General features: G+C 43.0%; 1 protein-coding gene across 4 annotated transcripts in view; it reads right to left on the bottom strand.

The window, feature by feature from the left end:
* The window catches only part of MYO3B (myosin IIIB), a 206948-nt gene extending 193170 nt beyond the window's left edge, over positions 1-13778 (bottom strand). For all 4 annotated transcript variants that reach the window (XM_075430067.1, XM_075430068.1, XM_075430069.1 and 1 more), the window contains exons 1-3: positions 13468-13778; positions 7086-7151; positions 6837-6876 (exon numbers count right to left, since the gene is read on the bottom strand). In XM_075430067.1, the coding sequence (XP_075286182.1) occupies positions 6837-6876; positions 7086-7092 (47 nt within the window). In that variant the 5' untranslated portion in view covers positions 7093-7151; positions 13468-13778. The remainder of the gene's footprint in view (positions 1-6836; positions 6877-7085; positions 7152-13467) is intronic.
* Between the last annotated feature and the right edge of the window lie 283 nt (positions 13779-14061).

Genomic DNA, 14061 nt, shown 5'->3' with positions numbered 1-14061 from the left:
AAACCCCACACTGTAAAGCAGAACCCTATTTCAGGACCCGCTTAAAAAAATCCTCTCTCCCAAAACCTATTTTCAAATTTAATTACTTTCTTCCTCCTATTAAACAAACAGCTCTTGCAATATCTGGCAATTTAGTATATATTATTTAAGAAAATTAGTCTTTGCCACAGATTATAAAATTATTCTGAATCGTAAGTCTCTGCAGTTCACGAAAGCATAAGACTAAGTTTGAATGGTAAACAAAGTATTCTTCTGGCTGATGAAATATTCATACCCATTTGTCATCAAGACTTTAACAAGGATGAATATAGCCTTTTCACTTGTTCAGTAAAGAACTGGCAAATATCTTTCTTTCATTTAATTTTGAATATTAGAGTATGATGCCTCCTAAAACACTCCTAATAATTTCCCTTTTCTGTACAACACAGTACAGGAGATATTCAAAATTTACTTAGAAAGATGACTCCATATTTCAGGTAGACAAATAAGGCTTATATATTTGCACCATCCAAAGTTTACAGAAATTTTCATCATTAAAACTTCACACTACTACTATGTTTTCTGCATCTCTCCAGATGTACCATTGTTAAGACTCAGAAAGTCAGATTAAAGACAGAAAGCTACACCACAGGTCACCTTACAGCTATTAGAAACGGACAATAATAAATTTCTCATAGTGGTAGTACAACATTCACGATATTCCTTACAAGAAATAGTCCCAGCAGCAGCAATTCTTGCAGCTTCTTTTTACAAAGATATTGGTGTAACTTTGTGGCAGCACTCCATGCACTTTTTACTGATGTACAGACAGAAGCATAACCGTATGTAGCTTTTCCATTAATTTTCTGTCTCTTATTTATCTGGTTTAGGACAAAGAGAGTATGTATGTATTTGTAACTGACTGCATTCAGAACAGACAGGAAAGCATGACAAAAAAGCTGAGTTCTTAAATGAAAAGACAAATCTTGCTTTCCAACACTTCAAAAGAACAATGAGCATGTGTGTAATGGGGACACACACAGGACAACACACCAAAGAATGTGGTTCCCTCTCATAAAAGACCGTGAGCATGGAGACAGTAACCAAGTGGATGATGGAAAGAAAGAGAAAGGTGAAAGCCCCGGGAATGGCATATTACTGTAAGAGCTTGCTACTGTGGGGGTAGAGGGGGTAAAGACAGCAATAAATCTGTTTCAGAAGAAAAGTATAGCGTGACTTTTTACAGATCTAGAAATACACTTGTGTGCAGTAAATTCTTTCCCTCTGAAGGACTACAGTAATTAAATCAAGTATCTCCTTCAGAGCTCCATCAAGGAAAAAAATCATTTATAGAGCCCTCATACCACTGCAGTGCTGATCGCTGGGTCCCTCCCCAGCTGTTTCAGCAGGTCCCACTCTACTGCCAGCTTCCTGACCTTCAAACACCTCATTTGCGGCCCTCATGTTGCTTTACTCGGCAGTGCCGACTGCTGGCTCTCAGATCCCAGGGGGTTTCCAGTTTCACTTTGGTTTAAGATTATACTACCAGTTTTCTGCCTCATGTGCTTGTTACCAGAGCTTCTGTCATTGCTCCCTGAGGAGCTGTTTGTAGCCCTTCCTTCCCAAGTGGTTAATATTCCCTTTATTCTCTTTCAGTCAACTCACGGTAGAATGCAAATAAGAGTTGAACAGAAACTCTGCTGCAATACCTGAGTTTGTGCGCGCACGTGTTGTTATTAGCCGTAAGTACAGGTTAATCAGATGTCAGAGCGAGCTGGTACTGCCAATCAAGAGAGAAACTCAGATTAACAGAGAACGCTCTGAAAACTGGAACCTACTAGCATTTGGCAACTACAGCCACCCCATGACTTCCCACTTCAGTAAAACCCTGCCAGGAATCAGGAGGAATGACTGCAGCATGTGGAGGCAAATATGAGGAAACCTTAAGACAGCTATACTAAGAACCATGCCTTGAGGAAGTGGCAGCATTGTATCCTCCTTGTCCACAGTGTAGCCCTGAAGGCTAAACCAGATGTGCCCCTGGACCCACAAACTTTTACACGTGGAAAGATCACCCTAACCTATGAAGTGGGGAGCAGGGTGTGGACTTTTCACTAGAACTGTTTACAGCTGAAAGGACATAATCTGATTTAACAAGTACTCTAAATCGCACTCTTCACTGTACCTTGTACATACTGCACCCTCAGTCTTTCAGCCTGTTACAAAGAGCATTCATCTCTCAGCTCAGAGCGTGGATGAATTTTCTGTTCCACATGCCTTTTCACAGACTGGTCAAAAGAAGGTGTTCATTTCACAGCAGCCAGTTTACTGCTATGAGGGAGTGTGAAACCAAGCACATTTTCTCAGAAGTGCTGCTTAACTCTGTGAAGCTCTCAGCAGAGCAACTGTATGCCATCACAAATCACCACCTTTTTGTCCAGCTATCAAACCAGCTAGTTTCTCTGTATTACAACATATACATTACTCCAGTCAGTCGTGATAGTCCTTCACTCTTGAAACTAGAAAGAGGCCAAACTACCACTAGTGAGAAGCAAGCTACCCTATTTACATAAGTCACTGATGTACTCCTCTGGTGTATTGTTAGCCGACTTCTGCAGACCCTCCAAACCTTCTGCCAGCCTATAAATTACTTCCGTTCCCTGGACCTATGAAAGGAACACCAGCAAGGGAGCTGCACTAACTTCACCTTCCTATTTATTACCAGTTGCTAAACTCACATCACTTTCCGTGACTAACACTGGTCCTTCCTCTACCTTTGATGACAATATATATGATTTTCAATACAGCAATGAGTTTAGTTTTATAATCATTTTTTACTGAGAGCGATCTTGCCACAAAACACGAGGCATTGTATCAGATGCATTTTATAAACAAATTCCCTACCTTTCAGTGTATTCAAAATATGTTACAAAAGAGTGGAAGACCCACAGCTGAAAAATATCCTTTTAATTAATGGGGATTTTCCCTACAAACATAATTGCAGGCTTTTTTTTAACACTTTCCCAAAAGTACAAAAGCTAGGTGATTTTCAAACACTCTGTAACTTTTTGAAGACATACTCTTCTTTCTCAAACTCGTTTTTAATCACAAAAATTTTTTTTGAATCATGTACCATATCTACCATATTTATCTCATTTCATAATCTTTCCTTGCTTGCCTCTCAGAACTATTCATTCAATGCTCTATCTGCTACAGTTGCTCATGCTGCAGGTGACATTTATGTTAGGTTTGTTTCCTCAGAAGAAAATGTATTAGAAAAGGTAGTCTGTCAGGTCCTTATATGCACTTCACAGGCTACACATAAAGTATAAAGATCATCCATGTAACTATTGACAGAAACGATGAGAGAAGACAACACGATGTGCACCAAATATACCCTCTTCTTACAAGTGAGATGGAATTAATCTCATCTATCATTCAGCCCTCCAGTAAGTTTAAAATACAGTGTAAAAAACATATAAGGAGAAACAAAAACTGCCATCCCACTCTACACTTTTTACTACTCCTCCTGCTTAATGCACTCTGAGTTTATTCCCCACACATCCATGAAAAAATCCACGAACAGCAATATTACATACTTTCGATATCAGAAATGGGGCTTTTAATTTTTTTTCCCCCCTTTCCTTTCAGGACAGGTGTTCTACCAATTCTGTATAGCAAATGCAACCACGTAACAAAGAGCTCAGTGTGGGGTCGTTTGCTACAAACACAACAGGATTGTCCCAAGGCAGAGGTGAAGTAACTGGATACTGGTTACGTAGGTGGTATTCAGACTGCCCAGCTGACATTAGAGATCAGGAACCTGAAGCAGAACAGCTTCTGTTCTCCCTATACCTCCAGGCTTTGCTGGCAAATCTCAAAGTTAATGTATTAAAAAAGTATGCAATAACTGGCACAGGGAACGATAATTTTTCCTTTTTCTAAATCAAAGGCAACTATACTAGAGAACAATTGTTTAAAAACGGTTTTTAAAACAAATGCCTCGATGAGACGACAGATCCTGCAAAATCTGAGGTGAGCTGCTGAGCATTTGAAAGCAAACCACCTTCTACCAGCCAGAGTCTTGGTGCATTCGGTGGGCTGACCGTCAAGCCTTCTCAACCCTACGGGGCAACCCTCTCTCTGGAAATCATTGCACCACACCAAGCTATTTCTCTATTTCCATTTCTTCTCTATTTGTGGTAATTCTTACTCTGTGTTAAAGTTTACTGCCAGTTAGACAATTTTGAACACATTTACTCAGGGGGAAGAAAAAAAAAAAAAGGAGAGATCCTGAAGAAATAAGTGTTTCTAAAACCTCTAGCCCTGCCTGTCTTTCAAGCCCAAGTTAACTACAATTCCCTTCTACCTTTCAGTTCATGCTAGGCTAGATAATAGAGAAGAGTAGAAGTAGGGACACCATGGAGGAGATGAGAACTGGCAAGGGTATGGTCACCAAAGAACAGCAGAACAAATTATTCTTATAGATGAACTATCATAAACCATTCCTCTCTTTCCCTGACATGTGCTCAGTGCTTAAGCTGAGGACAGAAGTAGCAGAGAGCACCAAATCGGGAAACTCTCCACCTGCCAGAGTTAAGTTCTGCTTGCGCAGGGAAATATTTATGAAACAACGGATGGGATTTTTCTTTTTCCAGGTAGTAGTCAAACATAAAGACAAGATCCCCCTTGGGATCAACATCACTATTCTAGTTCTACGCCTGCCCAGGAAATTAGAAAGAGCAGAGACAGCACTGTTTTAAACAGTTTTAAGCAGCACTTTCTGTTTCAGATTTCAATGCCAGGAAGAAAATATTCCCTAAATACTCCTATCTTTATTATCCACCAAAAAAAAAAAAAGCCAGAGATGCCTCTACCTTCTTACATCTTAGTAAGAGCCCAGTCTATTTTTGCACACAACACACCACTTCCATGTGAATCTCAAATCTTTATTTAGTGTCAGCCTTCCAGCTGGACTCAAGCAGCCCATGGTAAAACAGGTGCCCTCCCCCTTTGCAGGATACCTCCCCCACTGCAGGATATTATAAAGCCTTTACAGTATGCTGCTTATCAGTGACACAGAGTCCTCCTAAAGGATTTCTGCAAAAAACTTCTATCTCCTGAAAGCCGTAAGTAGAAAACAGCACACCTGGAACAAGGAGATGCAGGACTGCAGTTAGCAAGGTCTATCTGAGACTTGCACAACTGGGTCCAAATGCAAGAAAGAGGAAAGGCTGGGAAGGCAGCAAAGATGAGGCACAACTGCACACCTACAAGTTCAGTACAGCCTCCATGGTAGAGCTGGAACTGTGTCAAGGACAGAGTGGAGGGTTTACTTGGTACTGCAGCAATGTGATACACTTGGGCCTTAGGGCAGCCTTACCATTGCAACAGTCCAAGATCCTCCACCTAGTCTCCAAAGCATTTACGTATTTGCAAGTCACAAAGCATTTTGGAGAGGAAAACGTGGTATATAGTACAGACGACTGTGCATTCTGTAGATACATCTATCTTGCAAAGACAGCTTTGTGAAGGACATAGGCATCTGCTGGCTAATAGGAGTCAAACCTCTTATACACATGGAAAACTGCGTATCTCTGCAAAAATGTGCTAATCTAACTATATTTTGTCTTGCAAGAGCGAAGATCACCTTAGCGCGACAGTGCCAACTGTCTTGTCATTAGCTTTATTATCACAATGACTGAGAAAGAGCTACCTTTGTTACTATACACATACATAAGAACCCCATGCAAGAACTTTTTTTAAGAGCTAGCACTTCGATATGTAAATCCTTCATTGGAAACTGTGTTACCTACAGCATTAATACTCTCAGTGAACTGATATTTCTTTTTAAAATTTTTTATAATGAAATCCCTGGGTTTCATTTCACAATAGGTTGACACTGATGGAGCCATGAATCCTGATGAGAGAGAGTGTTACCATTTTACTTTTTTGGCAAAGAACCCAAGCAGGAAACAGTATACCATGAGTTAGTTCTTCAGACAGGAGTTATAATGCAAGCAGTACAGGCTGCACTCATCACAAACCATCCTTTCTTGTAGTATCCAGGTTGTAGAAGCTTATTCTAGTTCCTCTTCCAATACTGTAGGCACTGGCCATCAACACTATAAACTCCTAACTCAAGACTAGCAGCTTTTAAGGTACAATTTATAACAATCACTGCTTTGAAGGAAGCTAACAGGTAGGGCTTGTAGAAACTAAGCTCTGCGTTCTCTTTCAGAGATGAGGCTGATCAGTTCCCTAATAAATGTAACTAAGAATTTTACCAGTCACAGAAATCTGTATTTCATCATACCATGCACCACTCAGTTCAGAAGTCTCTGTCTATCAAGTAGTTTCTGAACAGCAGTACAAAGAGATGTCGCTGAACAAGCCCACAATGACAAGGGCAATTATACCCTTAGGGAATGCTTGTGAATGGAATTAACACTTCTAGTGCAACCTGAGTGCAATACAGCTGTGTCACTACAAATGCATGAAGGCAATGTTGGGAAGTAACAACAGTCAGTAACTGTTGTTTTTAATTACATGTTCTCAGCAACTAACTTTCTTTCACAACGTTCCTGGTGTTATGACGAAATCCAGAGTCAGCTATTTTGCCTAGCTTGATGGCTTTTATTTCATTATTTGAGAAAGCAAAACATAAAAAGGTGAAGAAATAGAGCTGCAAGCAGAGCAACACAGCTACCAGCTGCCCATCTATAATATAATTAAGACGTGTTAGCAGAACGAGACAAGAACTTATCTATTTTGTGCGAAGGGAGTTAGAAAAACACAATACATTTGTTTTTTCTCCAGGGTGCCATAGAAGATGATGTTTAAATATTCCTTCTTACCTAACCCAGTTTGCTTCAGGACTTGCTGTGTTCTCAGCTGCTGCAAGAACAAACATAAAAAGTAAAAGCTTGAAAGCCTCCAAGACACTTGAGATCTTTGGCATTTCTCCATCTGTTTCAAAGTAACAGGCTAACCAAGCCAACAGTTGTTGACGTACAGGAACCTGACTGCATGCATTACAGTTTTATTCCAAAAATGATAAACAACAAAAGAGCATAAGGTGAAAAATTAAAGGTTGCATTCCTTACCTGACATAGCCCCTGTTGGCCATATGCTGGACTCAGCCAAAGGCACTGTCTCTCTGAGCAATAAACCTAGAATAGGTAAAGGCTGAATTATTAACAAGAACCTGAGGAGGTCTCAAAAGCACATGATGAATGAAACAGAAATTCAAAACTTACAGTCTGATTTAGTTTGTGAAGGGAACTTGGAGAGTTTCCTGAACTCTTGCTCAATTATCTAATTCAAACACTAAACGGCATATGGAAAGAAGCAGGACAACGCTTTTTTGCAGTGCAGCGGAATAATGAAGAGTCCCTTAAGCTGCCTTCATACCAGTCTGTTGCAAAGTACAATTTGACAAAAATTAAAACATCTGGCTTTTATCATATGGCAGTTGTATACATTCCTATTCCACTGGTCACCTCTCTTTTCAGTCATTAACTGCTAATGTGCTTCCAACACTGTGTTCTGGCCTTCATTTTTTTGTACCTAAGACTGTAGATGTGCTCTTCAAGCAACTTATAATTACACTGATACAGTCTCTAAATTCATTCAGTATTTCATGTTTATAATTGGGTCATCCAATTAACTTTGAATATGGCACTGCACAGCAGGAATGAAATCTATGGATTTCTGGGCAAAGGCTGGAACTTCTTTTACACAACCTTATGTCTTTTGATACTGCTGATAGCAATTAGAAACTATCGGCCAACATAAGAAACCTTGCCAGGATGAAAGGAAAAATTGACATCAATTCCTCCTCTCAGGAGGAAAAGAAGGTTATCAGGAGTAGTCAGCATGGATTCACCAAGGGGAAATCATGCCTGACCAATCTGATAGCTTTCTACGATGACATGACTGGCTGGGTAGACGAAGGGAGAGCCGTGGATGTTGTCTACCTAGACTTCAGCAAGGCTTTCGACACAGTCTCCCATGATATCCTCCTGGGGAAGCTGAGGAAGTGTGGGCTGGATGAGTGGTCGGTGAAGTGGATAGAGAACTGGCTGAATGGCAGAACTCAGAGGGTTGTCATCAGCGGCGCTGAGTCTAGTTGGAGGCTGGTGACAAGTGGTGTCCCTCAGGGGTCAGTACTGGGCCCAGTCTTGTTTAACTTCTTCATCAACGACCTGGATGAAGAGTTAGAATGTACCCTCAGCAAGTTTGCTGATGACACCAAACTGGGAGGTGTGGTAGATACACCAGAAGGCTGTGCTGCCATTCAGCGTGACCTGGATAGGCTGGAGAGCTGGGCAGAGAGGAACCTGATGAGGTTCAACAAGGGCAAGTGCAGGGTCCTGCACCTGGGGAGGAACAACCCCATGCATCTGTACAGGCTTTGAGTGGACCTGCTGGAGAGCAGCTCTGCGGAGAGGGACCTGGGTGTCCTGGTGGACGACAGGTTAACCATGAGCCAGCAGTGTGCCCTGGCTGCCAAGAAAGCCAATGGGATCCTGGGGTGCATCAAGAAGAGTGTGGCCAGCAGGACGAGGGAGGTTCTCCTTCCCCTCTACACTGCCCTGGTGAGGCCTCATCTAGAGTACTGTGTCCAGTTCTGGGCTCCCCAGTTCAAGAAGGATGAAGAGCTACTGGAGAGAGTCCAGCGGAAGGCTACAAGAATGGTGAGGGGACTGGAGCATCTCCACTACGAGGAGAGGTTGAGGGAACTGGGCTTGTTCAGCCTGAAGAAGAGAAGGCTGCGAGGGGACCTTATAAATGCCTAGAAATATCTGAAGGGTGGGTGTCAGGAGGATGGGGCCAAGCTCTTTTCAGTGGTGCCCAGTGACAGGACAAGGGGCAATGGGCACAAACTGAGGCACAGGAAGTTCCGTCTGAACATGAGGAGGAACTTCTTCCCTCTGAGGGTGACGGAGCACTGGAACAGGCTGCCCAGGGAGGTTGTGGAGTCTCCTTCTCTGGAGATATTCAAGACCCGCCTGGACAAGATCCTGTGCAGCCTACTGTAGGTGACCCTGCTTCGGCAGGGGGGTTGGACTAGATGACCCACAGAGGTCCCTTCCAACCCCTACTATTCTGTGATTCTGTGATTCTGTGATTCTGAGAGAATTTCCTAGTTCCTCTGTATCCTGTTCTACAGAATCCTTATTATTACCTGCAATGCCATGCAGCAGACACTAATGATTAGAAGAACATTCAGAAAATGACATTATCTATTTGGACACTGCACCTAAATGCTACGTTCCTAATTCTAGGGGTGGTAGACACAGGACTCGTGAATTATGCAAATGTGAATATCCACAGGGAAGCTGGACATTTAAACTGACATTCACGACAATAAGAAAGTAGGACCAGCATGCCAGCATGTGAAGCTGGGAGGGGAGCATCACTTAGAAAAGAGACATATCTGAAACTCTCTTTGTCTGCATGGTGCCCCTGCAAAACTGGGATTGAGAGCCTCAACATGATTGCTCCACTGAAGTACCTTCCCCCACCTGGAATTCACCTTTCTTCTACCTTGGTCTGAAGCCCCTCTAGGTTGAATCTCAGGCACCCAAAAGTCAAGTGGCTGGCTCTCACATTTAGACATAAAGGAAGATGGACAATTAGTTCCTGTCTTCTGTGAATAAAACCCAGCTAAATACCAGGCAGGATGTATATATTTATTAACAGAGGTGCAATCTGCTTTACAGAGTCGACCTTGCTATTGAATACATCATTTTCAGTCATTGCACACAATGTGGGAATAATAATTCAACGCAGATTAAATACAAACAGATCTTTTTTTCACCAAAATGCCAAGCTTAATATATCGTTCAGGCTTTCAGCCATGAACACTGACCCCCTGGAAATTACATCCCTTTCAAGTGTTTCAGGTTGCTTACCACAGAAATCTCTGGGGATTAGTGGGAGCATTGCTCTCTGAATTGGAGGGGTAAATTATCCCTTATTGTTTCTGTTGCAGTAGTGGCGTGACCAGGAGACTGAAGGAGATGGAATTTTCTTGAGAATCATGGAAACTGCGTGTAAGGTGAGAAAGGTCCATGCAAAGCCAAGAAATAGGTGCCCATGCAGAATGTCAGACAAAGAGCTGCCTGAATAGAGTGGTAGCAGTAGGTATGCCATTATCTCAGGCGGGCTGAACACGTTTACCAGTGTACCGAACACACCTCTCTCCACAGTCAACCTGCTACTATTGGCACAAGAAGAATGAAAAGAAAATTGTCTCCAGCTACTTTAATCGTCATCAACAATAACGCCATCAAGATAAGCAGGCAAACAAAGATCAGTTTTCCACAGGCTTATGCTTTCTCTTGATATTCTGACCAAGAAAGTAGTGGCTACAAGGGCAGAGGAACAGTGAAAGACGCAAAAGGACATGTGCTAGCTCTAACTCTTCCCTTATTCTGAGATATTTGTCTTTCATATATGCTCTACTACTAAAAGCTACTCCTTTTATTAGTTCATATCATGCTATGTCAGGAGATGTGTTCATTTTCCTGAATTTTCATCTGTTTTGTAAGAAATGTTGTAAAATTACTCAGTCCGGTGTTTTCAAATGTGTAGTTCTGTAAATGTCTCCTTTTTCCACATACAATACCAGTACTCCCTCTCCACACAGCGGGGTACAATCAGTGCCTGAGGAAGGAACAACTGGATGAAGGGTGGAGAAAAAGAGGACCAGCCAGCAAGAGGCTACTGACTTGACTTTTTCCTTACAAAGTGGCAGCAAAGAATGAATAATCTCATTCTTCCTCCCCACTCCTGATGTGCCGTTACCACAGGCAAATTCTCAGCAGTACTACACACTTTTGCTAAAGTACTACACAAACCAGTCACATCACACCAGACAAACCACACACCACCCCTTCCCCACTATTTATGTCACTTGTCCAACTCCCAAAACAAGGCCTGTGCAGACATGAAAGATGCACGAAGGGAAGGACAAGCTAGGAGGGAACTAGCAAGAGACTGATTTCATGCATTAGACGGTTGCTCCTTCTCCATTTCTACCTTCAGAGCAGTCCCCCCACTTTTCACAAACAGCGGAACAGGTGCTTTCCTCAGCTGCACACTGTGACTCCTTGAGCGACCATCATCTTCATTGTGCATTCTTCTGTCCTTCAGATTCTCTTGCTGCCTTACCTCCCTTACCTTCTTCCCATCTCCCCTCCCCACTTTAGGAGCTACAAGGCTTTATCAAAGTGCACAGTGATAATCCATCACAGCAAATGAATCCACATAATTGACTCCTCCTATTACCACTACGAGCAACATGGTTCTATATCTTAGTCTGTAATGCAGGCATCTTTACTAAAAATACCCACTCTTAACTTGTGTCCTGGATGATTGCCAGATACATTGCAGCTTGCGTATTCTGCAGCAGTACAGCTCAGTTCAATCTTATGATAAGCAACTAAACAGTAAAGAGCAAAAGAAAAATTCCTACTGAATGAAGTGCTGATTGTTCCTGCAGGTGCAGAGCATTCCCAATCTCCCTGAAACAATCAAGCCAAAGTTGCCTTTCTGTTCTCTGTCTCTACATTACTCAAGTTCAGCTGTAGAGCAAATTGGTAAAAAGTTGCCAGTTACGCTGAGGGTTTGTACCAGGCTTTTTTCCCCCTTCTCCTTTTCTCTTGCAGATCCATAGGGTCTCCTCACATCTCACTTTCTCCTCTCTTGTATTTGCTTGGGATAGATCACTAGAATTCACCTCCAGGGAAGGAAAGTTTGTAATGAAAAAGAAGCTACGGACACACAACGTATCACACTAAGTGTGTTCAGATGACAGCTTAAAACTAGGACTAAGCAAAAAAAGTAGTCATGGAGCAATTTTTTAAGCAGAACAAAAGCAAACCAACACCATAATTTATTCCCCTCTTCTCCACTTTCTCCATTGCAGAAACTTCTGTTTTTGCGACACAAAATGTTTCTCTGCCTCACAAGACAGAGCCTGCACTCAGGAGCCCCTCGTTAGTGAGTCTCTCCAGGCATTAGCACAGCAAGAATCATTGTCTTTGTCCAATGAACTTTTTATTCTGAAAGCACTTGGCAAAACCACTGCAAAACTGGTCCTGGCAGCTCTTAAAGCATCCAAACAGCCACAGCGCTGCTCATGAAATCTCTCTTCCCTATAGTCAGAAAGGCGATAATACAGATATAATATTTCATCTAATCAAGGATTTTGGATGGTACTGGATAAATCCATCACTCTGCACTTACATGAACAGGGCAGCACATAATTCTGAGGAAGGAAACACGCAGCAGCCCGCACTCTCCAACACTCACAAATGTGTTGCTGTACGTGATGTTCCTGCAGGTTCTTAAGCATGGAACACCACGGAGCAGCAAGTCTTAGCACAGGATAGCCAACAAGTCCATCTGTCCAAACCAATCCATTTGCACTTAAACTGATCTTCAATTCTGGAAGCATCTGAAAGGGCTTTTAGAAATCTACATCCATCTTGCCTTTTAGCCAGTCTACCATATGAAAATCTCAGCCCAGGAGAAAAATAGCTCTACTTGGTTCAAGTTGTATTTTTGTTTTTGGAGTGAAACTTGGGTGAACTTTTCTATTTTTACTTTCTGTGCTACAATGTCAGTAATTTACCCCAACTTGGATAAACACTACAGGATTAGAGGATATAATGTTAGAAAAATAAATGCATTACAGCTTGAAATTACACATCAAGAACTGAGCTAGACTTCAATTTGGGGGTCTAAAAAAGGGATTCCACTTAATTTCAGAACACATTCCACAGGACTCCACAGCAGGTTAAGATATAACCAATTCACTGTTTTTGCCAGAGAAAACTAACTACATCTGATTTGCTGACACTGAACCAGCATTATTACACATCTTCATACTAACAGAAATTTCTGTACAAGAATAGTTTCCCGCATAATAATTTCAAAATACCTCAAAACACCAATCCTTGATTTTCACAGTGCAATGAAACTGGAAATCCAGGGTGCAGGTTTTGAAGGGGAGAACAAAGTGGAAAAAACCTAGCTTTTAAATATGAAAATTAAAAAAAAAAACATTGTATTTTTTCAGAGCTGAATGCACTGCTTCAGAGAAATAACTAGAAAGATGCTTTAAGTTAGTCGTCTCGGTTTGTCTGCAGTACTGTCTAGGGATAATGGTACCTTTTCCTTTTATTAATAATTGCATACCTGTATGCATAATTTGCTTAAATAAATTTATCAAATATTATAGTATTTGTAATTAATATTATGGTTCACTGGTTACTAGTAGGTCACTTAAAAATTACTATATACTAGAGCCAGGTCTACTTAAGGAACTTACAGAGACATTTCTTCAGTTACTCCTGCCTCTGTCCCGATGTGCCTGAATCCTGTGTCACGCCTACTACTTCGTGCTTCGTAGTATCTTCTGTTATTTTTAATCATTTAACCATAAACATTCTTTCCCGTTTGAGTCTTGCTTACCTACAGACTCTGGAAAAACAGGCCGCCACCTGCAGAGCCAGCCCCAGCGGCGGCACTCGTGTGCTGCTGCACAAGCGGGCCCCCGGCAGGCAACGACCCCCACCTCAGCCCAGGACCCCCACTCAGCGCAGCGGGGCAGAGGTCGCCTCCCCTCCGCGATCCGCGGGGCTGAGAGCAGTCGGCTCTGCCTCTCGGAGAAAAGGCAAGCTCCCGGCAGTGGCGAGGAGCCGTGCCAGCGCCGACTCCTCACAGGTGTCAGCCCCCGCCCCACTGTGAGCGCCGGTGGACTGCAAGGCAAACGGCGACCGCCATCTCGCAGCCCCCCCTCCGCCGGAGACCGGACGGGAGCGGGGCCTCCCCCCGCCGGGCCAGGGCCAGGGCCAGGGCCAGGGCCAGACGCGGCGCAGCTGAGGCGCCGGGGCAGCCCGCCCGAACCGCGCTGCTGAGGCGGCGCGAGCCGCCGGCCGCCCGCCTTTCGCTAGAGGCCGGGGCGGCGCTAAGCCCTGCAGGCGGCGGCGCGTGCAGTTACCTCAGGGCGGGTGTGGGGGGGACGGGGTCTGTCAGAACAGGTCGGTTAAACACCGTCAGAGAGGA

This window comes from Opisthocomus hoazin, chromosome 9, assembly GCF_030867145.1.
Source record: "Opisthocomus hoazin isolate bOpiHoa1 chromosome 9, bOpiHoa1.hap1, whole genome shotgun sequence".
Taxonomy (NCBI): Eukaryota; Metazoa; Chordata; class Aves; order Opisthocomiformes; family Opisthocomidae; genus Opisthocomus; species Opisthocomus hoazin.
The sequence above is the reverse complement of the archived record's forward strand: the minus strand, read 5'-3'. Positions and strand labels throughout refer to the sequence as shown.